Source organism: Typopeltis vanoorti, chromosome 15 (assembly GCF_054136105.1).
Source record: "Typopeltis vanoorti isolate ZY-2024b chromosome 15, IOZ_Tvanoo_1.0, whole genome shotgun sequence".
Taxonomy (NCBI): Eukaryota; Metazoa; Arthropoda; class Arachnida; order Uropygi; family Thelyphonidae; genus Typopeltis; species Typopeltis vanoorti.
In genome coordinates, this window is record NC_143563.1 from 66,470,693 (window position 1) to 66,490,201 (window position 19,509).

General features: G+C 35.1%; 1 protein-coding gene across 1 annotated transcript in view; it reads right to left on the reverse strand.

The window, feature by feature from the left end:
• LOC150098836 (ras suppressor protein 1-like) overlaps window positions 1-19,509 on the reverse strand; it is a 105,287-nt gene that overhangs the window by 39,440 nt on the left and 46,338 nt on the right. The window contains exons 4-5 of the mRNA XM_090404776.1: window positions 17,835-17,887; window positions 8,171-8,289 (exon numbers count right to left, since the gene is read on the reverse strand). Coding sequence (XP_090260902.1) covers window positions 8,171-8,289; window positions 17,835-17,887 — 172 coding nt within the window. The remainder of the gene's footprint in view (window positions 1-8,170; window positions 8,290-17,834; window positions 17,888-19,509) is intronic.

The following is a 19,509-nucleotide window of genomic DNA, read 5'->3' on the forward strand; positions in this document are numbered from 1 at the left end:
GTCCTAACGTATAGCTTTCCCCACTTGCTGGTTTCGTAATGCTTTAAGTATTGCAGAAGTTTTATTGAATCCAAGGCTTTCTCATAATCAATAAAACTAAGACAATGGTAGTTGGTATTCATTACACCATTCAGTAATCTGTTATACAAATTGAATATGGTCCACTGTCAATGTGCAAGGTCTAGAGCTGCACAAAACCTATAAACCAAGATTTTGTACACACTTTGTAAACCACCAGAGGTAGACTGATGTGTCGACAGTTCTTCAAGTCTTCTACTTCACCTTCCTAGTCTATGAAAATAAGGGTAGCCTTTTCCCATGCATGATTATTCTTCAGACACTTATAAAAGTTATAAAACTTATAAAAGTTTTGTCAACATTCTATAAATCACTTCACTCCCACCTCCTTGCTTTTATAAGTTAAAGTATGACTCCATCCTCGCAGCTTTTCCATGTCTTTGACACTCCACGCAACTTATTTCATATTATCAGTTATTTCATAGTGTTGTTGTCTTCACTTGCTTTTCCATATTGATATACTATTGAATAAAATTCTTCAATTTTTTTTTGCTATAGCATATTTATCTCTGGTTATATTCCTATCTCACAGTTTGGTTGCAACTATTTATTTATTGTTGTTTGGTTTTGAGGCTGCAGCTGTCTTCAATTGTTTATTGTATAAATTTACAATTTAATTTTATTATTTCTTCCTTTATACATTTTCAGATTGTTTTGCACAATTCAGTGTATTCAATTTTATTTGTAAGGTTATCAGATTGTTTTATTTCTATTCATTTATCATTTCTTCAAATATTTTGTCTTATTTCTGTTCTATTTTAAGTGAGCACCGCAAAAGGTTTAGGGTAACAATGTCATTACTTTCTGATCTGATATACATGTATGTGCATGCACACATACATATATATATATATGTTTGTATATACACACACATGCGCGCACATGTACAGGGTGTTCGGGATAAATTTGACATATTTATAATTAATTATTTTTTCCGTAAGTTACATGTATTAACACACACTTCTCTTCATTTAAAAGTTTGGACCCTTCTTCATTCATATACAAGATGTCAGAAAGGATGGATAGCTGGAACCCACCTGAATCATGGAAGAGAATAACTTGTATCATGATGATTCGTGCCCGCCATCAAAATAAGGATATTACGACTGCTGCCCAATGCTCCCTGAATACAGTAAAAACAATCAGGCATGAACTAGAGACTTGCAATGGTGACTACGAGGATGTAGCAAGAAGAAAGATCCCTAGCAGATGATCTGATTGCGTTCGTACAGCAGAATTCCTCGCAAATCTGCAGGAACAGGTGTTGAAGAACCCTGGCATTGGAATTCGGGCTTTGTTCGTGGAGTTGCTAACTGTAGTCAAGCCCTGGATAACAAGGGTAGCCAATGGTAGGCCGTATGTATGGCAGCAGGATTCGGCCCCTTGCCACACCTCTGGGAAAAGTCAAAAATGGTTGTCTGAAAATTTCTACGACTTCACCAGTCCAAATGTTTGGCCTCCAAACTCCCCAGACCTTAACCCCATGGATTATTTTGTATGGGGCGCAGTTGAAAAAGACACCAATCGCACTTCCAGTAATACAAAAGCCCAGTTAATGGATAAAATTAAAACAGTTTTTGCGGCCCTTCCCAGGGAGACTGTAGCATCAGCTTGTTCGAGGTTCCGAAGCAGAATTGAAGCTGTGATCGATGCTAATGATGGTTATTTTGAGTAAATCTTGTTGATAGTATTGTAATTAACTCTGCCTGTAATGTTTTTTTGTCAATTCATTAAATTTAATAGATACAAAGAAGATTTTCTTTTTCCTTACGAAACTGTCAAATTTATCCCAAACACCCTGTATATGTGTGTGTGTGTGTACAAGGCTTGACAAATTATGAAAAATTCTACTTGATATTAAAAAATTGTATTCACCAAAGATCTACCCCATTTTATTAATGATATGCTAGGTCACATGCTGAACTACAAAGCTGGAAATTATGACAAACTTGGGAGAATACTATCTTTGGTCCCTATGGTATCAGTTACTGAATGGGAAAGATATATTCGACATGCATGGGAATCTTTGAAAAAGTGCTTAAATGAGGCAGAATCTGAATGTATCCCTAAAATTCAAGGAACAAATATGGTGGAAGTGAAATCGATGTGCAACTTTATTAACCAAGAGATTCATAAGAAGATTATGTACAAGGATATTGTACATGTGTGTGTATAATATCATTGTACATAATCTTGTTGAAGCACATGTATCAGACTTCTGTGGAAAGCGAAACTGGAGTACGAAAAGAAATTAGCTATGTAGGCTAAAGGCAATCCAAAAGAATTTTTGTTATGTAGCAAGTAAAAGAAAGAATGAATGTGGAAGAATAAATTTGAATGCAGATGGTAGTCTAGTATCAGAAACTAATGAGATTGTTTAATTAATGAGTGTTCACTTTGCTAAGATATATCAACCAGGTGTAAAACATAGTGCACAGTGCTACTACTGCATTGAATGAACAGTTAGGGATGCATATGAATGAGGTTGAAGAACCTGGATAAGAATTTGGTAATATGGACAAAAGGAATATCAGCATGTATGCTAAAGGCATGTTCAGCTGAAATGGCCAGGCTTTTGTCATGTTTGTAAAACTTCAGTCTCAGCTCAGGAAAGGTACCACTGGAATGGAAGGAATGTATGGTAGTTCCATTGTACTAGGGTAGTGCAAAAATAGATGTATTTGCTACTGACCTATCAGTATCTCTGGTGTGGTAGTGAAGATTTTAGAGAAGTATGCCACTGGTAAGTACAGAAATGAATAGACAGACAAGCTATACTCTGCAAGGAACAGCATGAGTTTATAAAGCGGGGTCATGTTTTAGTAGTCTGCTGATCTTTTATAACAATGTTACAGCTGAGTTGGATAAAGGTAATAATGGATACACTATAATACTGTTAACTTTTGTTAAGGCATTTGATAGGATATTACATGAAAGACTATTGCATAAATAGAAGAATATGAGTTTGGAATATAAATGTTTGACTTGGATAAGTGGATGGTCAGACAGGTATCAAAGTGATATAGAGTGGGTGTGAATCTGAGAGATTTAAGGTGACCAGTGGTGTACCCCACAATCTGTCCTTGATCATTGCTGTTCAGTTTATACATTTAATGATATTAGGAAGGATCTAACAGGAGATGTTTGCTGATGATGCAAAAATAGACAGGGAATTTAGGGATGCTACTGATATCCAGCATTTACAGAATGATTTAAATAGGCTGGAAATTTGGACAAATGATAATGGCTATCAATTCAATGTTAGTACATGTCAAGTTATGAACATTTGAGTGATGAGATATCCAATGGTGTATCATATTAGTAGGGTTATGATACAAGAAACTGATGAGGCTAGGGATCTTAGCATTATGGTGGATAGGAGTCTGAAGTTCAAAGGTCATGTAGTGAAAATTGCAAATATAACTCAGAGGGTCATTCTGATGTTGAAACAACCTTGACATGTAAGGATAAGGAAATCATTTTGCCTCTTTACAAGGACTTGTCAAGACCACACCTGGAGTACTGTGTGCTGATTTGGTATCCTGGTTTCCAATGGGATAAACAATCTGTAGAAAGGATGAAAAAAAAAGTTACAAAGATTATATCAAGATTATGGAAATTAGATTATGAGGACAGACTGAGAATGAGTACATGCACTACAGACTCTGGTGAACAGAAGGAAGAGGGAATGATATGATGTGTATAATCTTTGGAATAGGTGTTATAGGATATCATTAGATGAAATTTTTCATTATATGGAAGGTGGGATGAGAATATAAGGGAATTTGTCTGTTCATGTTAGTAAAGGGCTTTTTTTCTCTCACTGCTCTAATAAGACAACAGGAGGTCCATGAAGTTTAATGGTACTGTATTTTTTTTATTTATTTTTATTTTTAGAAAATATAATTTGTTACATTAATTTTTGTTATTAGAATTTATTTTTTTTTATATCTGATCCACACACAAAAGGTCACATGACCTATAGCACATTAGTGCCGTGTGTGGGTAAGAGGGATAGAAGAAAGGAGGAATCTGTTCACATTTTGCTTGAACAGCTGAGGATTGTAATCTCTGGGGAAGGTAGAATAGAGGGAGGCTGTTCCAAAGAACAGAAGTAGATGGAATGAAAGAGGAGGCAGTGAATTTGGTTTGGTGAGTTTCAAGATGGACTGTAAAAGGGTGTTAGCAGTGGCTCTTCTTTTAATGATTTTTGAGGAGAGTGGGGGAATAATAGTGGCCAATTCAGCAGGGCACTATATCTTTAGAAGAGGCACAAGGCAGAAACTAAATGTCTGTGAGAGAGGGAATGAAGTGGGTATGTGAGAGAGGGGTCATTAATTAGCTGGACTGCCCTCTTCTGGACAGAATCGAGCAATCTTAGAAAAGATATGGGAGCAATATTCCACAGATGGGCAGATTTGGGCTTTATAGAGTTAGCAGCTGTGAAAGTGTGAAGTAGTGTCTTGTGTAAAAAAGTACAAGGTTTTTGGCAGCTGTAGAAATAATAGTTGAAATGTGGTTGTGCCAGGAAAGAGGTGAGATGCAAGTCAGACCAAGAAGAGAAATCTGATTGTGCTTATACAGGGTGATTCAGAACTCTTGGACCAAACTTTAAGGGATGATAGAACACACCTAAACAAGCACTTTATCATACAATGCATGGTCTGAACTCATGCGGTGAAGCACTAGAGGGCACTTTCGAGTGAACACTTATAAGCGCTGGTTTTTGCAGTCGTCGTTATTTCTACCGTAGAGTGCAAAATGGATTGATTCTTTCACAAATCAGGAGAAGGCTGACATCTGTTTCATTTACGGAGCTGTGGACGGGAATGCGAGGGAAGCCCAAAGACTGTACTGAGAGTGCTTTCCAACCAGACGCATGCCTGATCGTAAAACTTTTCAGCGATTGCACCGGTATCTGTGCGAAATGGGCTCCTTTGTCAGCGGCATGCAGGATACAGGGCATGCAAAGAGTGTGAGGACGGCACGTGTTACAGAGGAAATTCTACATAGGGTTGCAGATCGTCCCGAATGTAGCACATGAGCAATTTCCCATGTGTGCCCCAATCGACGGTGTGGCGAGTTCTATGAGACGAACGATTACATCCCTACCATGCACAGAGGTTGCACGCCTTGACACCTGCAGAATACCGGCCTCATGTGGATTTTGCACAGTGGTTCCTGCAGCCAGACTTTGATGCAACTGTCTTATTCACTGACATATGCACCTTTACACGTGAGGACATTTTTAATACCCACGATTATCATGTGTGGGCAAGCAGAAATCCGCACGCCACACATCCACATTCGTACCACTGGCGTTTCCCCATAAGTGTTTGGGCTGGAATCCTACATGACCATTTGATTGGCCTATACCTTCTGCCAGCACAACTGAATGGGAGAACGTACCTCGTATTTTTACAAGAGGTCTTGCCACAATTACTGAACCCTGTTCCAACAAACATTCAAACACATATGAGGTTCCAACATGATGGAGCGCCACCCCATTTCAGCGTGGATGTGCGGAATGCCTTGGATGCAACATTTCCTGGACAATAGAAAATCCAGGAAATTATGAGGACCTTATTGCCGCTGCACTGTACGAGAAATACCTGGTGTGTTTGCAATGTATGCCAATCACTAGGTCGAAGGTGTACATTAATGTTGGCAGTTGCTCTTTTGAGTAGTTTCTGTAATTTGTTCAATAAAATTCTTTAATTTATGTTCTGTAATTTCTGCAATTGTTTCAAATCTCCTCTGTCATTCTTGTGTTTCTTCATTTCCTGACACAGTAGTTGCTAACCCCTAGCACTTCACCACTTGAGTTCGGACCATGTATTGTATGACGAAAAGTGCTTGTTGAGGTGTGTTCTATCACCCCTTAAAGTTTGGCCCAAGAGTTCTGAATTATCCTGTATATCACAGTCTTACTGAAGGTGAGCTTTTTTGCAAAAGATAAGACAGGACTGATTTTGGTGGCAATGAAGAATGGCTCTTCATATTATGCATATTCTTCTGTTTTTTCTTACAATAAAAAAAAGTTTCGTTTAGAAAGTTACTTTTATTAAATAATGTCCAGCCTGCAGCTATGTGAAGGCTAGCAAAATCAACTTGCCACAGGTGGCTGGGCAAGAATGTTTGTCATGCTCTGCATATACATATGAAATCAGTTATGGGAAAATTCAGAGAAATTCACATGGTCTTTCTTGACATTTCAAAAGCATTTGATCAGTTTTGGCAAAGGGACCTGTTTAGTACACTGCCATTTTATCATCTGCCTTTCATCTTCTGCAACTGGATCACCAAGTGCCTCACTGGTGTCGCTCACTACAAGTCATGGTGTATGGTTTCCTCTCCTCAGATACTTTCACGGATAATGCTCTGCTAAACTGGCCACTATCATTCCTCCACTTTTCTCCAAAAGCATGCTATCCAAAATAACTTGCTCTGACAGACTTCAAATCCTATCCACGGCCTCATGGATGACAGTACACTCCATTCCTCCTTTTCATTTGACCAACCTTGTAGTGTTCAATTGTTAGAGCATTCAAGATCCACCATGACCAATGTCCTGAACTCCCTCCAATCTTCTAGATATATTTCAATGGGGCAAGGACAACCTTGTAGACTTCAATGGCAAATTCAGTCCTGTCTAATCTCTTGCAAGAAAAAAGCTCACGTTCACCCCCCCCCCTTCCAAACCTTCAATAATAACCTGATACCCAAATCCAATCAGATTTCCCTTCTTAAACTGATCTACACTTCTAACCTTCCTGGCATAACACAGCTCAACAACTTCTGCAGCCCCCAAAAAACTCAGTGTACTTTTCCATCCAAGACGATACTTTATGTCTTTATAGCTATTATACAAATTCCAAATCTGCCAAATATGGAATGTTGCTCACATATTTGGGATGATACACCAAAATCCTCTTTAAGAGTGTTTAATGCTATCCAGTTAATTAATGATCCCCCCCCCCTCTCTCTCTCTCTCACAGATCCACTTCAATTCCTCTGTGACAGACATCAGTTTCCACATTATGCCTATTCTCCAGATACTGTCATGGATAATGCTCTGCTAAACTGGCCACTATCATTCCTACACTTTTCTCCAAAAGCATAAGAACAAGTGCTGCTGCTAACTAAACTTCCATTTAACAATCCAGTTTGAAACTTGCTGGACCAAACCAGTTTCTCTGCCTCATCATTCCTACCAACTACTTCTGTTCTGTGTAAGAGCCTCCACCACACTCTGTCTTCCTCAAAGAATACAATCTTCAGCTATTGAAAACAGAATGTGAACAGATTCCTCCGTTCTTCTTACCCTCCTGGCACCAATATGATATATATATATATATATATTTTTTTTTTATGAAAAAATTGAATGACTAGACCTGAGAAATTTTTTCATAAAACTATGTATGTTAACCGAGTTAATGATCATTCTGTCATTCATATATATATATATATATATATCAAGCCCCCATAGCTCAATCACAAAAGTTATTTGCAAAATCTGCCCTTCACATGGAAAGATCTGTCAGCATTTGAATTCTGTTGAGTTGAAATTGAATGAAGAGTAATAGATTTTTTTTTTTTTTACTAAGCCAGATGCATGGAGTATTTCCTCTGCAAATCACAGTCTCAGTTGTAAATACCACTGCCTGGACTTTCTCCAGGCACACTTCAGCAAGAATATTCAATAACTGACTTGTCAGCCTTCTAGATCATTAAAGTTATATCTTAAAAAAAAAAAATGCTGTGTGTCTCCATGATTTTAACATCACTCATAATGCATGCTGGAAGAAATGGGGAAAAGTAAACTAGCTTTTTGCTGTACACTTGGCAATGAAACTCATTTATCACCTGGTGGTGCCACCGATTGCTGTGGAATGACTGCACTTTTCAGAAATTCAATATTTCATTTTGTGGCAAGAACTTCAATTCTAGAATTTTAGACTTCCAAAATTTAGCCCTAAACAATACAATCTAGCTTAGCTGTATTAAGAAGAACGTATTCAACTCTCTTTTAGATTCATATTATATTTACATAGAATATTCTATTATTTTAATTTAAAAGCAAAAGTATTACCTATCATGAAAAAATTTCCTGGTAGGCTTTTCTCATTTAAGTTATTGTAGGTAAGATCTAAAACTTCAAGTTGAGGAAATGCACCAAATCCCCTTGGAAGAGTGGAAAGTCTATTCATTCTATAAAAAAAAATAAAATAAATAAAAAAACGCTGATACTAATTTCAAATACAGTGATATATCTATGAAGGTTGATATTTAAAAGGAATTGCAACCTCAATTATATTTCTGATACTTTTGATTTTTTTGCTAAAAGGTAACTTGCAGTTAATTCTTCATCAGGCACCAGCAGTCACAATATTGACTGGTGGCAGAAGCTTTTTATGAGAAAAATAATAAAAACAAGATTTTTAAATAAGAACTCATTATGTATTAATAAGCAAGCAATTTTGCAATAATAATGACATGGATTAAATTTTCATGTGATCATTATCAACTTACCTAATAGTGGCAAAAAAACTATATCATATCCCATTCATTATGGGATTATTCGTGCCAACAGTAAAGTATAACAGAAACAATCCACATACAATATTGCACACAAGTAAGGAAATGAACTTAGCACAACAATTTAGATGTAGTCTTGTCAAAGACCCCATAAAGTAAGGGTATAATTTCCTTATTCCTACATGTTAGTGTTATGTCCAACGCTGCAGATGTCTGATGTGATAAATTAACCACCTTAGTAATGTGGTTTTTAAACTTTAATTCACTGTTCACTATTACCCTTAGGAGGTCTCTAGCTTCATCAGCCACTTGCAGCAAATTCCTATTAATATAATACTGTAGTGCCCTCAATCCAAAATGCATAATTCTGCACTAAGCAACGTTAAATTGATATCATTAACATTTGCCCATAGAATCAGTCTTCTCAAGTCAGCCTGCTAGGATTCTCTATCCGGTGTATCCCTTATCATTTGATCCAACTTTGCATCATAATATAACTGGATATTCTCCTCCAGACCATCCTAATGCTGTTAATATAATTAAACAGCAATCCAAGCAAGGACTTCTGCAGAACTCCACTGGTCATCCTCCTTTCTCAGAATCCCTAGCACTATCTATATAACAAGCCTATGCTGTCCATTAAAGTGATATCCACCTACTTCTGGATGCAGGTCCAAACTAGCCTCTCCAGTTGATCTATAACTGGATGCATCAGTTCTAGTTCCACCATCGCATAATGGAATTATCTTGTTCTCCTTCTTAGTGAAGGTTATCTTTAGTGATAGGGAAGTAATTTCTCTCTCTGATTTCTGATTTCCATTGACCTGTTCATCTGTCTGTGTTCACTGGGCATCTACAGATGCCGTATGGTCACTCCAATGCTCGATGATGTTCCACACTAGGCCTCGCCATGTAGTCCTGTTGTTTGCCCTTCTGGCAGCCTCAACTCTCTGAAGATCAGTCACTCCACATATGCCAGCCATCCATCTCATTGATGGTCTACCCCTGCCTCTTTTTCCAGGAACTTTGCCTTCTATTATTGTTCTGAGAAGTCCTCCTTCCATCCTTTCTATGTGTCCAAAATATTTTAACTTTCTTCTGTCAATATCCTTAAGGAGCCTTAAAGTTCTACTAATCTTTTCTAATCCATTCATTTGTACGCCTTTCAGTGTATCATATCCTCAACAGCCTTCTGTAACACCACATCTCAAAAGCAGATATCCATTTCTTATCTGACTTCTTTAGGTTCCAAGTCTCGCATCCATAAGTCGCTGTTGGAAAAACAACTACATCTAAAATCCTCAACTTTGTGTTCCCATGGAGATAGATCCATCCTTCCAGATTTTAGACAGGTCTCTGACTGTTGTTTTAGCCATTCCTAACCTTTTTCTGACATCTTCTGAACAGCAATTCTTCATATTAATAATGGATCCCAGGTACTCAAACTTGCTGACTTCCTCAATTCTTTCTCCATTAAGATACATTTGTTTCTCAAGAGCTTCTCTGTTTGTCTTTCCTATTCAGCCAAGTTATTTTCATAACCTGATGTTCTTCATGCTGTTCCTGGTCCAAACATGGTCATCAGATTTCTCCTGAAATTGGGTCCCCATTTTCTTTTTATGCAGCTATTATTTAAATGGATGAACAAAACTCTAGCTACATCAATGTTCATCCAGTTAACTTTCTTGTGATTTAATCTCCTAACTCTGGAGATGTAGTAAGTAAGAGCTTCCTTGAGACATACCTCTGACCACTTACTTCCCATGCAATGCTGATTCTTCTTGAGAAACTATCATGCAGTTTCTCATTGCCAGATCCTGCTTCAAGCTTCTGTTTATAATATTAAATGGAAGTTTAAACAAAACCTCTATAAGATTTTGCTATACCATCTAAGTTAAAACGTTAAAACTGCACTATCATTTTCTGTAACTGTTATGCCTCCAAATGGAGACATAACAGTTACCTTATTTACATACAGATTCTCAGATACTATTATCAGATCTAATATTCTTGCACTGCGAGTCCTTTCTATCATGTGCTTCTTAAAAAAGTTGTCCCACAGGAACTTTATATATTCCCAATCCCTTCTCTTACATGCTTTCTCATTCCCTCTAACATTGTTCTAGTTGAAATCATCCATAATGACAGGCCTTCTTAATGACATCCATAAGGTTAATCGGCCTATGCAGCTTGCAATCATTTTCAGAAACAAATTATATATTCTGTCCTGTAAACCTCTGCTTCACACCAAATAGATTCAGAGCTTTTGGCTGTTATCACTCTAATATCATCATTCCCAATCTTTATTCTAGTTGATTCAATTCATTTGGATTGTGCCTTCTCTAAATATGCTGTCCACTGCATTCTATTCCTATAATGATATTCTGAAACTGCACTAAAAACTCAGAACAATGAGAAGGCACCTGAATTAGATGGTGTAACAGCAGAAGCTATTAACATGGAGGAAAAGAGCTCTGGAAACAACTATTAAATATCTTTAATACAGTTCTAGCTACATCCAACATTCCATCACAATGGAGAGAAGACCTAATAATACTAATATCCAAGAAATCTGAATACCCAGAAAATTACAGAGGAATCACACTACTTCCTAAAAATTTATAACAGAATGCTTCTAAACTGAATTGAACAATACATAACAGCTCTTTTACTAAAAAAAAAAACAAGCAGTTTTTTTTTAAAAACAGAAGCACTGTCATACACATCCTCTGTCTTAAAAGGTTGCTAGAAGGAGCAAGAGATAAAATCTTCCAATGATCTTAAACTTCAGATTTCTCAAAAGCTTTCGATTCAATCAACAGACAAAGGATGTTCAAAATTCTCAGTTATTATGGCATACCCTTGAAAATAATCTAAGCAGAACCATATCAGAATTATCATACAAGAGTAATGGTTAATGGAGAGATGACAGAGTTTTCCTAATTCCACTGAAGTTCTTCAGGGAGACTCTTTGGCATCATAACATTTTCTTATTATCCTCAATTATGTATCCAGACTCACAGGAAATGAGTATAGAATAATTCTTGAAGATTCAGCAGGACAAACTTACATAAGCAGTCTCTGTTTTGCAGATGATGCTGTATTGATTGATTAACATTCAGACTGCACAAAACCACTTAGATAATTTATATAAAAATGCAGTATTGATCGGGTTAGCAATCAATAACAGTAAAGTTAAAGTCCTAAAGAACAGAATAGAAGGAAATATTAGGCTAAATGACCATATTCTTGAAGTGATTTTCAGTACCTTGGTTCCTACATCAATACTCTAAGTGACATAGTGAAAAGAAAACACAAAACTCTTCAATTCCATAAAAGTAATTAATATCTGGAAATCCAATCTCAAATACCAAAATTTGTCTGTACAAAACCACCAGTCAAGCTGAATTTAACATATAGTGCCCAGATTGGAACATGACTACTCAATGAGCAGTTAATATCATCAATAGTTTTTGGGACAACATGCTTTCGAACAATACTAGGATACACACAGCAAGATCAGATTCCTAATATTGTCATTCTTGAAGAAGGCTAGCAAAGATCCCTAAAGAAACAATTAAAAAAAAGTCAATCGAGGTTGTTGGGATACCAACTTAGACATCCACCTTCACCTACACTCAGTTTTTTGCTCTCTACAGGCCAACTAATGGACATAGAGCATAGATGGCGAACCTATGGTATGTGTGCCAGAGGTAGCATGTCCGAGAATTTTGCTGGCACGTCAATGATTTACAGGTGATATCCTTTTATATGCTTATAAATTATTCAACTTTTTTTTTTTAATTAATACAATATGTACAAGTTAAATTTTGTTTTACATGAGAGGGCAGCAATGAAGATACACATATGATTGGTGCAGTATTAACAAAAGATCATGTGACCCAAAGAGAAAGGCAACCAACAAGTGTTGAGTTGAAATGCTAATTCTCTTCAACCGAATTCCATAACATCTGAAATTGTCATAACAACATTCACTATATATTTCTTAATTTTAACACATTCATGATGAGGTGTCGTTTATCGTTACAACGGAACTTCTCATTACCGGCAGGCTCAACTCACAAAAAGTTGAATTTTATTCCTGTTTGTTTGCATTTGAGCTGGCAGGCGAACTCACACACGCATTATATGTACAGTGATCATATTTTTTGGAGAAAATAAAGGACAAATCAAAAATTGTTTCATAATAAATAAAAAAAAAAAAACAGGTTGCATTTATTTGTTTCACTAAAACTAAAAAGCTTTATAACATTTATTGTAAAATATAAGCACATACATAGCATTTTACACAATCATGTTATTACTTTAAAAAATTTAGCTTTGATACTTTTAACAAGAATGAACTTTTTTTTAATAAATCAGGTTTGTGTTTTAAAAATTCTTTAAACTGTATACAATTCATGTCAAAGTTCCATTTGGTATAATTGTATGCTTTCAATGTTTCTATTTTTAATTGAGTTTTTTCACTGGTCCACATACTGTTCAGTAATGAAAATACTCGTTCAGTGGGGGCATTGGATCCAGGAAGACATAAGCAAAATTCAACAATTTTTAAAATATACATGTTTATCTGCGAAATGTTTAAAAATTTCAACCCATCTAGGCTGGCAGGACTCATCATTTTGTCGCCATTCTTTGATCTTTTCACTGGTGACATAACTTTTAATACACGAAACTTCATCAGATAGTCGCCGTCATTTATATTTAAGTTCCAGTGACTGGAAATTAACAAAACATTTTCCTCGATCTTTGCCCGCAGAGGGATTTCTCATAATAGGACCCATTCAAATACTTCAATTTCCATGAAACAGCTGTCCCAGTTATTTAAATAACCCATGCAGGTTTGGTAAAATTTATGAATTGCATCTTTAAATATGTTGGAATCAATATTCAATTTACTATTTCAATTCACAAAATAAAGGACAAAATGGCCATTTTAGAAAAAAAAACATCTAAAGGACAGAGCAGGACTCTGAAATAAAGGACTGTCCTCTTAAATAAATGGCATGTTTCAATTCGTGGTAGAATTTTATTTGAAGTTAGCCTTTGTGATCTGTCATAATGACATCGAGAATTTCAAATGCAATAAAACAAACATTTATTTCATGTAACTGAAAAATTGGACAAGAGTTTTTAGTTAGATACTGTGTTTCAGTGCAACATATGGTTTTGCTCGAGTCTATACAGCATAGTTTCTGTGGGAGGGACAATAGTAATGCAATTAGTGACAGCTGGAATAAAAACGGCGCTAACTAATGAATCACACTATTTGGTGAGAAATATATTACACAGACTGCAAAAGCCTCTGTACCTTATTCAAGGATACAATAAAACTACACTTGTTTTTCTTGCATCTGCAGTATAATGGCCATTGGGGAGGGCGTGTTGTTACCGCAGGGAGTGGGTTACTATCGCCTCGACGTGAACATGTTTAAACATTTTTCATGTGCGAGGTAATATGCAAAACTTTTTGATGTTTGTTTTCATAAAGCAAAATCAGGGTGTTAGTTATACACGAGGGCAAGTTATATTCTAGTAAATATGGCAACCATTTTGCCGACAAGTTGACATCCTTCTGCTGCTTCCCCTGCTCAGCTGACTTCTATGTTGAGTTACAATGCATAAATATTTTTGTCACTTTTTTTTTCTTCAAACCAACATCATTAAAATCAATTTAATAATACAATAATCAATTTTACACTGAATAATATTATAAATTTATATAATATTATTTATAAAATTATAAATAATTATTTATAAAATATTATATAAGATTATAAATTAATTAATTTTCTATTAATTTTTCCCCTACTAAAAACTGCCCGGCACATCAGCAACTTTATTTGTAAATTTTTGGCATGAGCACATAAAAAGGTTCACCACCACTGCCATAGAGGAAGACCAAGAAAACAGTTTTTGCAATACATAAACTTATTTTTTGAAAATGAGGCTCATGAACCATCCGGCACAAAACAGAACAACTTGGCTCACTTCATCTAATAGATCATCGTGTTAGAGGTTTAATGGAGTATTGACAGCACTAGGAAAGGATTAAAAACTAATTTAAGTGCTTCCAATATTTTGTTTCAGTCACTGAGACATCTTCAGGGAGTACAAATAATGCTTGTAACACACAAACAACAAAGACAACACAATACTCAATGAAACATGTGGGTGAATCACACTCTATCTAGGTGGTTCGCCCTATATGGACATTATTAGGCAGCCTAAGATGTAAACTGGGACCTCTGATGATTTTGGGAAGTTTGGGAAACAATTATCATAGGTCCCAGTTTACATCCTAGGCTGCCTAAAAACACCAATAGAGGGCACACCCCTAGACAGGACTTTAGAGTCATTAAGTATTGTGCTGTCTTTGTGCGTAGCATTATTTGTACTCCTCAAAACAAATCTCTTTCCCTCTCCTCATAAGTTTTTTTTTTTTTTTAATTATCATCATCATCATCTACCTGACATGTACCCTCAAGGGAAAGCCATCATAAATGCACATGTGCATGTGTAGAATTTATAAGATCACATGTTGTTTGCTCCACCAATCAACTTATAGAACACACACATAATATCACAAATGATAATTATTGATAATTCCTTCACCAGCATTCTATCATTTTCATTTTTAATATAATCCTGCCATTGATGCCATATGTTCACTCCCCTATTCTAACCCAACTCTCAGATCCATAACTTAAAACTGGTTTTGAACACCATCTTGGATACTGCTAGTTTGGTGTTTTGGTTAATTTCTCTCTTATTTCATATAACTTTATTCAACTGGCTCCTCACAAATACCAGCTTTGCTTATTCCATTGTCCATTTCCAAATTTGCCCATCTTCACTAAAAATCGTGCCTAATTGCTGAAAGATTTCACTTGTTCTACAAGTTTTCCATTGAGAACAGTTGAAGTTTTCTATGTCCCAACCTATTTTCATAATTGTGGTCTTTTTATTGCTGATTTTCATGCCAGATTTGTTACAGTTGTTATGCAATTTAGTTAGAGAATCCTGGAGACTTGCACTGGATGTGTCAGTACATCATCTACATAAAGCAAAGAGCTAAGTTTGATATCTCCGATTCTCATATCAGGTTTCTTTTATAATACAATCCATGATGATGAAGAGTGGAGATAATATGCATCCTTGTCTTACTCCTGATTTTACATTGAACCATCTTCTTATATTTTCTTCAATTCTAACTGCCGACTGATAACTTAAATATAGATTATGTATTGCTCTGTATAATGTTCCACTTATCCTATATAATTGTAGTGTTTTGAAAAACTTTTCTCTGAGCATCTCATATGTCTTTTCAAGATCTACAAAACTAAAGTCCTGATCCTTGTCATATTCTCATGATTTCTCAACTATTTGTCATAAAGTGAAAATCTGATATGGACAACCTCTATTCAGCCTGAACCCAGATTATTGTTATTATTCTTCTTCAAGTTTCGCTTCCTCAATTCTTCTCAACTTTACATTCAACTTCATTTCCTTTTTTTCAAGATGGGAACTATGATAGCTCTATAATCATCTGGAATTCATCTTCAGACCGGCACTCTGAATAATGCAGTATTATAGCCACTGCAAAACTCCATATTCAAGCATTTCTGGTCGAATATCATCTATTCCAGCTACTTTTCCACATGTAAAGTTTTTAATGGCTTTTTCTACCTAAGTATTGATATGTACTACCGTTTGTATTTCTCTTGAAAATTTTCTACTACTGTTCTGTCACTGCTTGTTTTGTTTAACCCCTTAACACACAAAGATGTCTGTGACACGTCTTTTGTTTATTGCACCAAAATTGATTTTGAATTTTAGTTTCACATATAAATACAACTGAATATAGATAGACGCTAGACAATCTTGTGCCTATTTCCTTTCAGCCAAGAAAAGTTGCCAACAGCGTGTATCGGCTATTTCGTTTGCACAAATTCATCATTATTTTTCAAATAATGATGAATTTGATCCAGCAAATCACCCTCACCCAAAAAATTGGCAGAAAAACGACTGCTTTCTGATTTTTAATTGGTACGTTAAGGGTACGTAATTGTTTGAAAACAATTACCGTAGGCATCCGAGATATCCTTACCTTCAGTTTTCATGTCACCCCATTTACAGTACTCTATCCTCCATTTCTAAGCTTTTTCAAAGGCCTCTGGAACATTTTGCCACCTTTCTGATATTTATTTTCTATATTTTTATTGAAGTCTTACCATGACTTTTGTTTAAATACTTTTAAACATAGCTATCTTACATTTTTTTCTCTGTATTCTTTTAGGGTATCTGCCAACTTATTCGCTAGGAACTTTTAGTATGCTTTCTTCTTGTCTAGGACTGCTTCTTTAACATCCTGTGTCCACCATGGCAGTCTTATTTTTTTATCCTTGCAAACGTCACCAGATACCCCCCTAGCTGAATCAACGTGTTCTTCAGAGTGCCACTGAAAGTCCGAAGTTTGGTTTTTATTTTCGAAATGAATCATTTGCCATTTTCTAATGTTTGCCTATATATATTATGCATGTATGTGTGTTTGTTGTTATATGTGAATAGAGAGGATGGCATATGATTCATTTTTCATGTGTTAGCATTTTAAAATGCATGTTGTTTTTTCTTTTCTTTTCTCTGATGCAAGGTAAAGCAATCATTTCATCCAGCATGTTAGCATATTTTAAGGAGCTACACTGCAAATATCCATTTGCAGTGTAGCTCCTTAAAAGTGAGAGACTTAGATAATTAAAATTATCTATATAATTTTATTAGTTTATTAATTTTATTTTATGGAACCCAGTAGTAATATTATTGCTAACTGGTAGAATATTCTACAAGACTGGACATAATAGCATAATAAATCATTCAAAGAAGAAGAAAAAAAATGCATTTTTGCTAATCAGCCATTGGTTTGGTTACCACAGAATTATTATTTCCTGCAACTAACAGCAGCTTAATTTTTAACTAAACAGGTTTGATGGGCTCACCTGGAAACATAAGTGCCAATTATAGTATTGTGTCTATGAGATACTGCTCCAAGTTCTGAACAAAAAGGTGAACTTTTGGGACAAACCTATTTTTGTATTTTGAAGATCTACTGAATTTAGTTAAAGTACTGAGAATCCAATTGATATATATATATATATATATATATATATATATATATATATATATAAAACTATACATACCCAAGATTTAAGATTTTTAATTTGGGCAGAGATGAAATAGAAGTTGGTAGATCCTAAAAAATAAAAAGTAATAATAATGAACAACCAATGTCTAAAATAAGTTTTCTTTTATATTATAATCAAAATAATGATAATAGTCACAACTGTTTTAATTCTAAAAAATTTTACATATATAATTCCAAACAGATTAATAACATTTGACAGATAACTGATCAGAAATTATTATCTGTGGAACACATACTCAAGGATATTATTTAGGATATTACGATAGTGCAATACAAGATATTATTTCTAGTTTCATATCTATCATTTTCTTCTGAATAAGTCTTATTTGATAAGTATCCTATATAAGTATCCTTATTAAGTCCCCACCCACAACTGCATCTATCAAGCAAAATTTTTCTTTAGGTATTTTTTCTGTCAGTTTTGTTTCAAAACACTTATTTTGCTCATCTTTCATCTCCTACTCCATTTATATTGCTAAACACCATAAATTGGCGACAGTTCCTTCTCGGTATTTATATTTTAATATGGTCCTACCACCAATGCAATCTGTTTACCCTTTTTTATATGTTTTTTTATATATATATATATATATATATATATATATATATGGAAGAACACGAGGGACATTACTTACAAGAGACAGCGAGCCAGTGCATTATCAAGTCATATCCTTTTCTTGGCTAATCCTAATGATGAAAGCCAAAGTCACAAAGTCTGCTGGGAAAAACCTACTAACATCTTCCGTTGCAATGATGAACTAGAGAGAAAAATCATGGAATCTAGAGAAATCATCTTCAATCCTGTTCATCTAAATAATAACTTGAGCTACAACCTCCCATATAGTCATTCAGCTGTAATCATGTACTGGCGTTTACGACATGCTACTAGCACGTACCTTCCCAACAATACAACAAATGAAAAACAGCTTTAAATACAACCACAACGATTTAATGTCAATTATGTATAGAGACTCTCTATGATGTTCATAGTTTATTTAAGCATCAGTGTTTTAGTGTTTTATCTTTCTTTTATAATATCACCTGATGAAGGCTGTTACAATCCGAAACTAGTCGTGTTTTTATATTAAAACCTTTTTACTTAAATCTCGGTTCTAGTCATTCAATTCTTTTTAAAAAATATGTATGTTAACCGAGTTAATGATCATTCTTTCATATATATATATATATATATATATATATATATATATATATTGGGGGGGGGGGTTAAGACCCATGAAAAGTTAGTAGTAACATGCAAAGTACTTTTATATATTTTTTTTGTAATGTTTTTTATTTATTTTTACATAGTTTAGAAACCCTACTCTAGAGACCAAACATGGAATTTTTTCAAGTCACTTCAGACCTCCAATGAGTGGGGTAGTGGTCTTACACTGTTTGATGAAATTCATCTACCACCTAAAGACAATCACAAACATCCATGCCCATGGTGGAATTTAAACTCACGACTTGTTGGTTGGAGAGTTATGCTAAGAATTCTTATATCAGTGGTCTTCTTCAATTTTTTTATCAATTTTATTTCTCACCAAGGTAGGGTTCAAACTTGATCTGAACAATGTCTTATATAGTAATTTTGCACTCTGGCTATATCTTCTCTTTCTCTCATTCCAGGTAAATTTTAAAATGATTCTCAACTATATATCAGCCTTGCT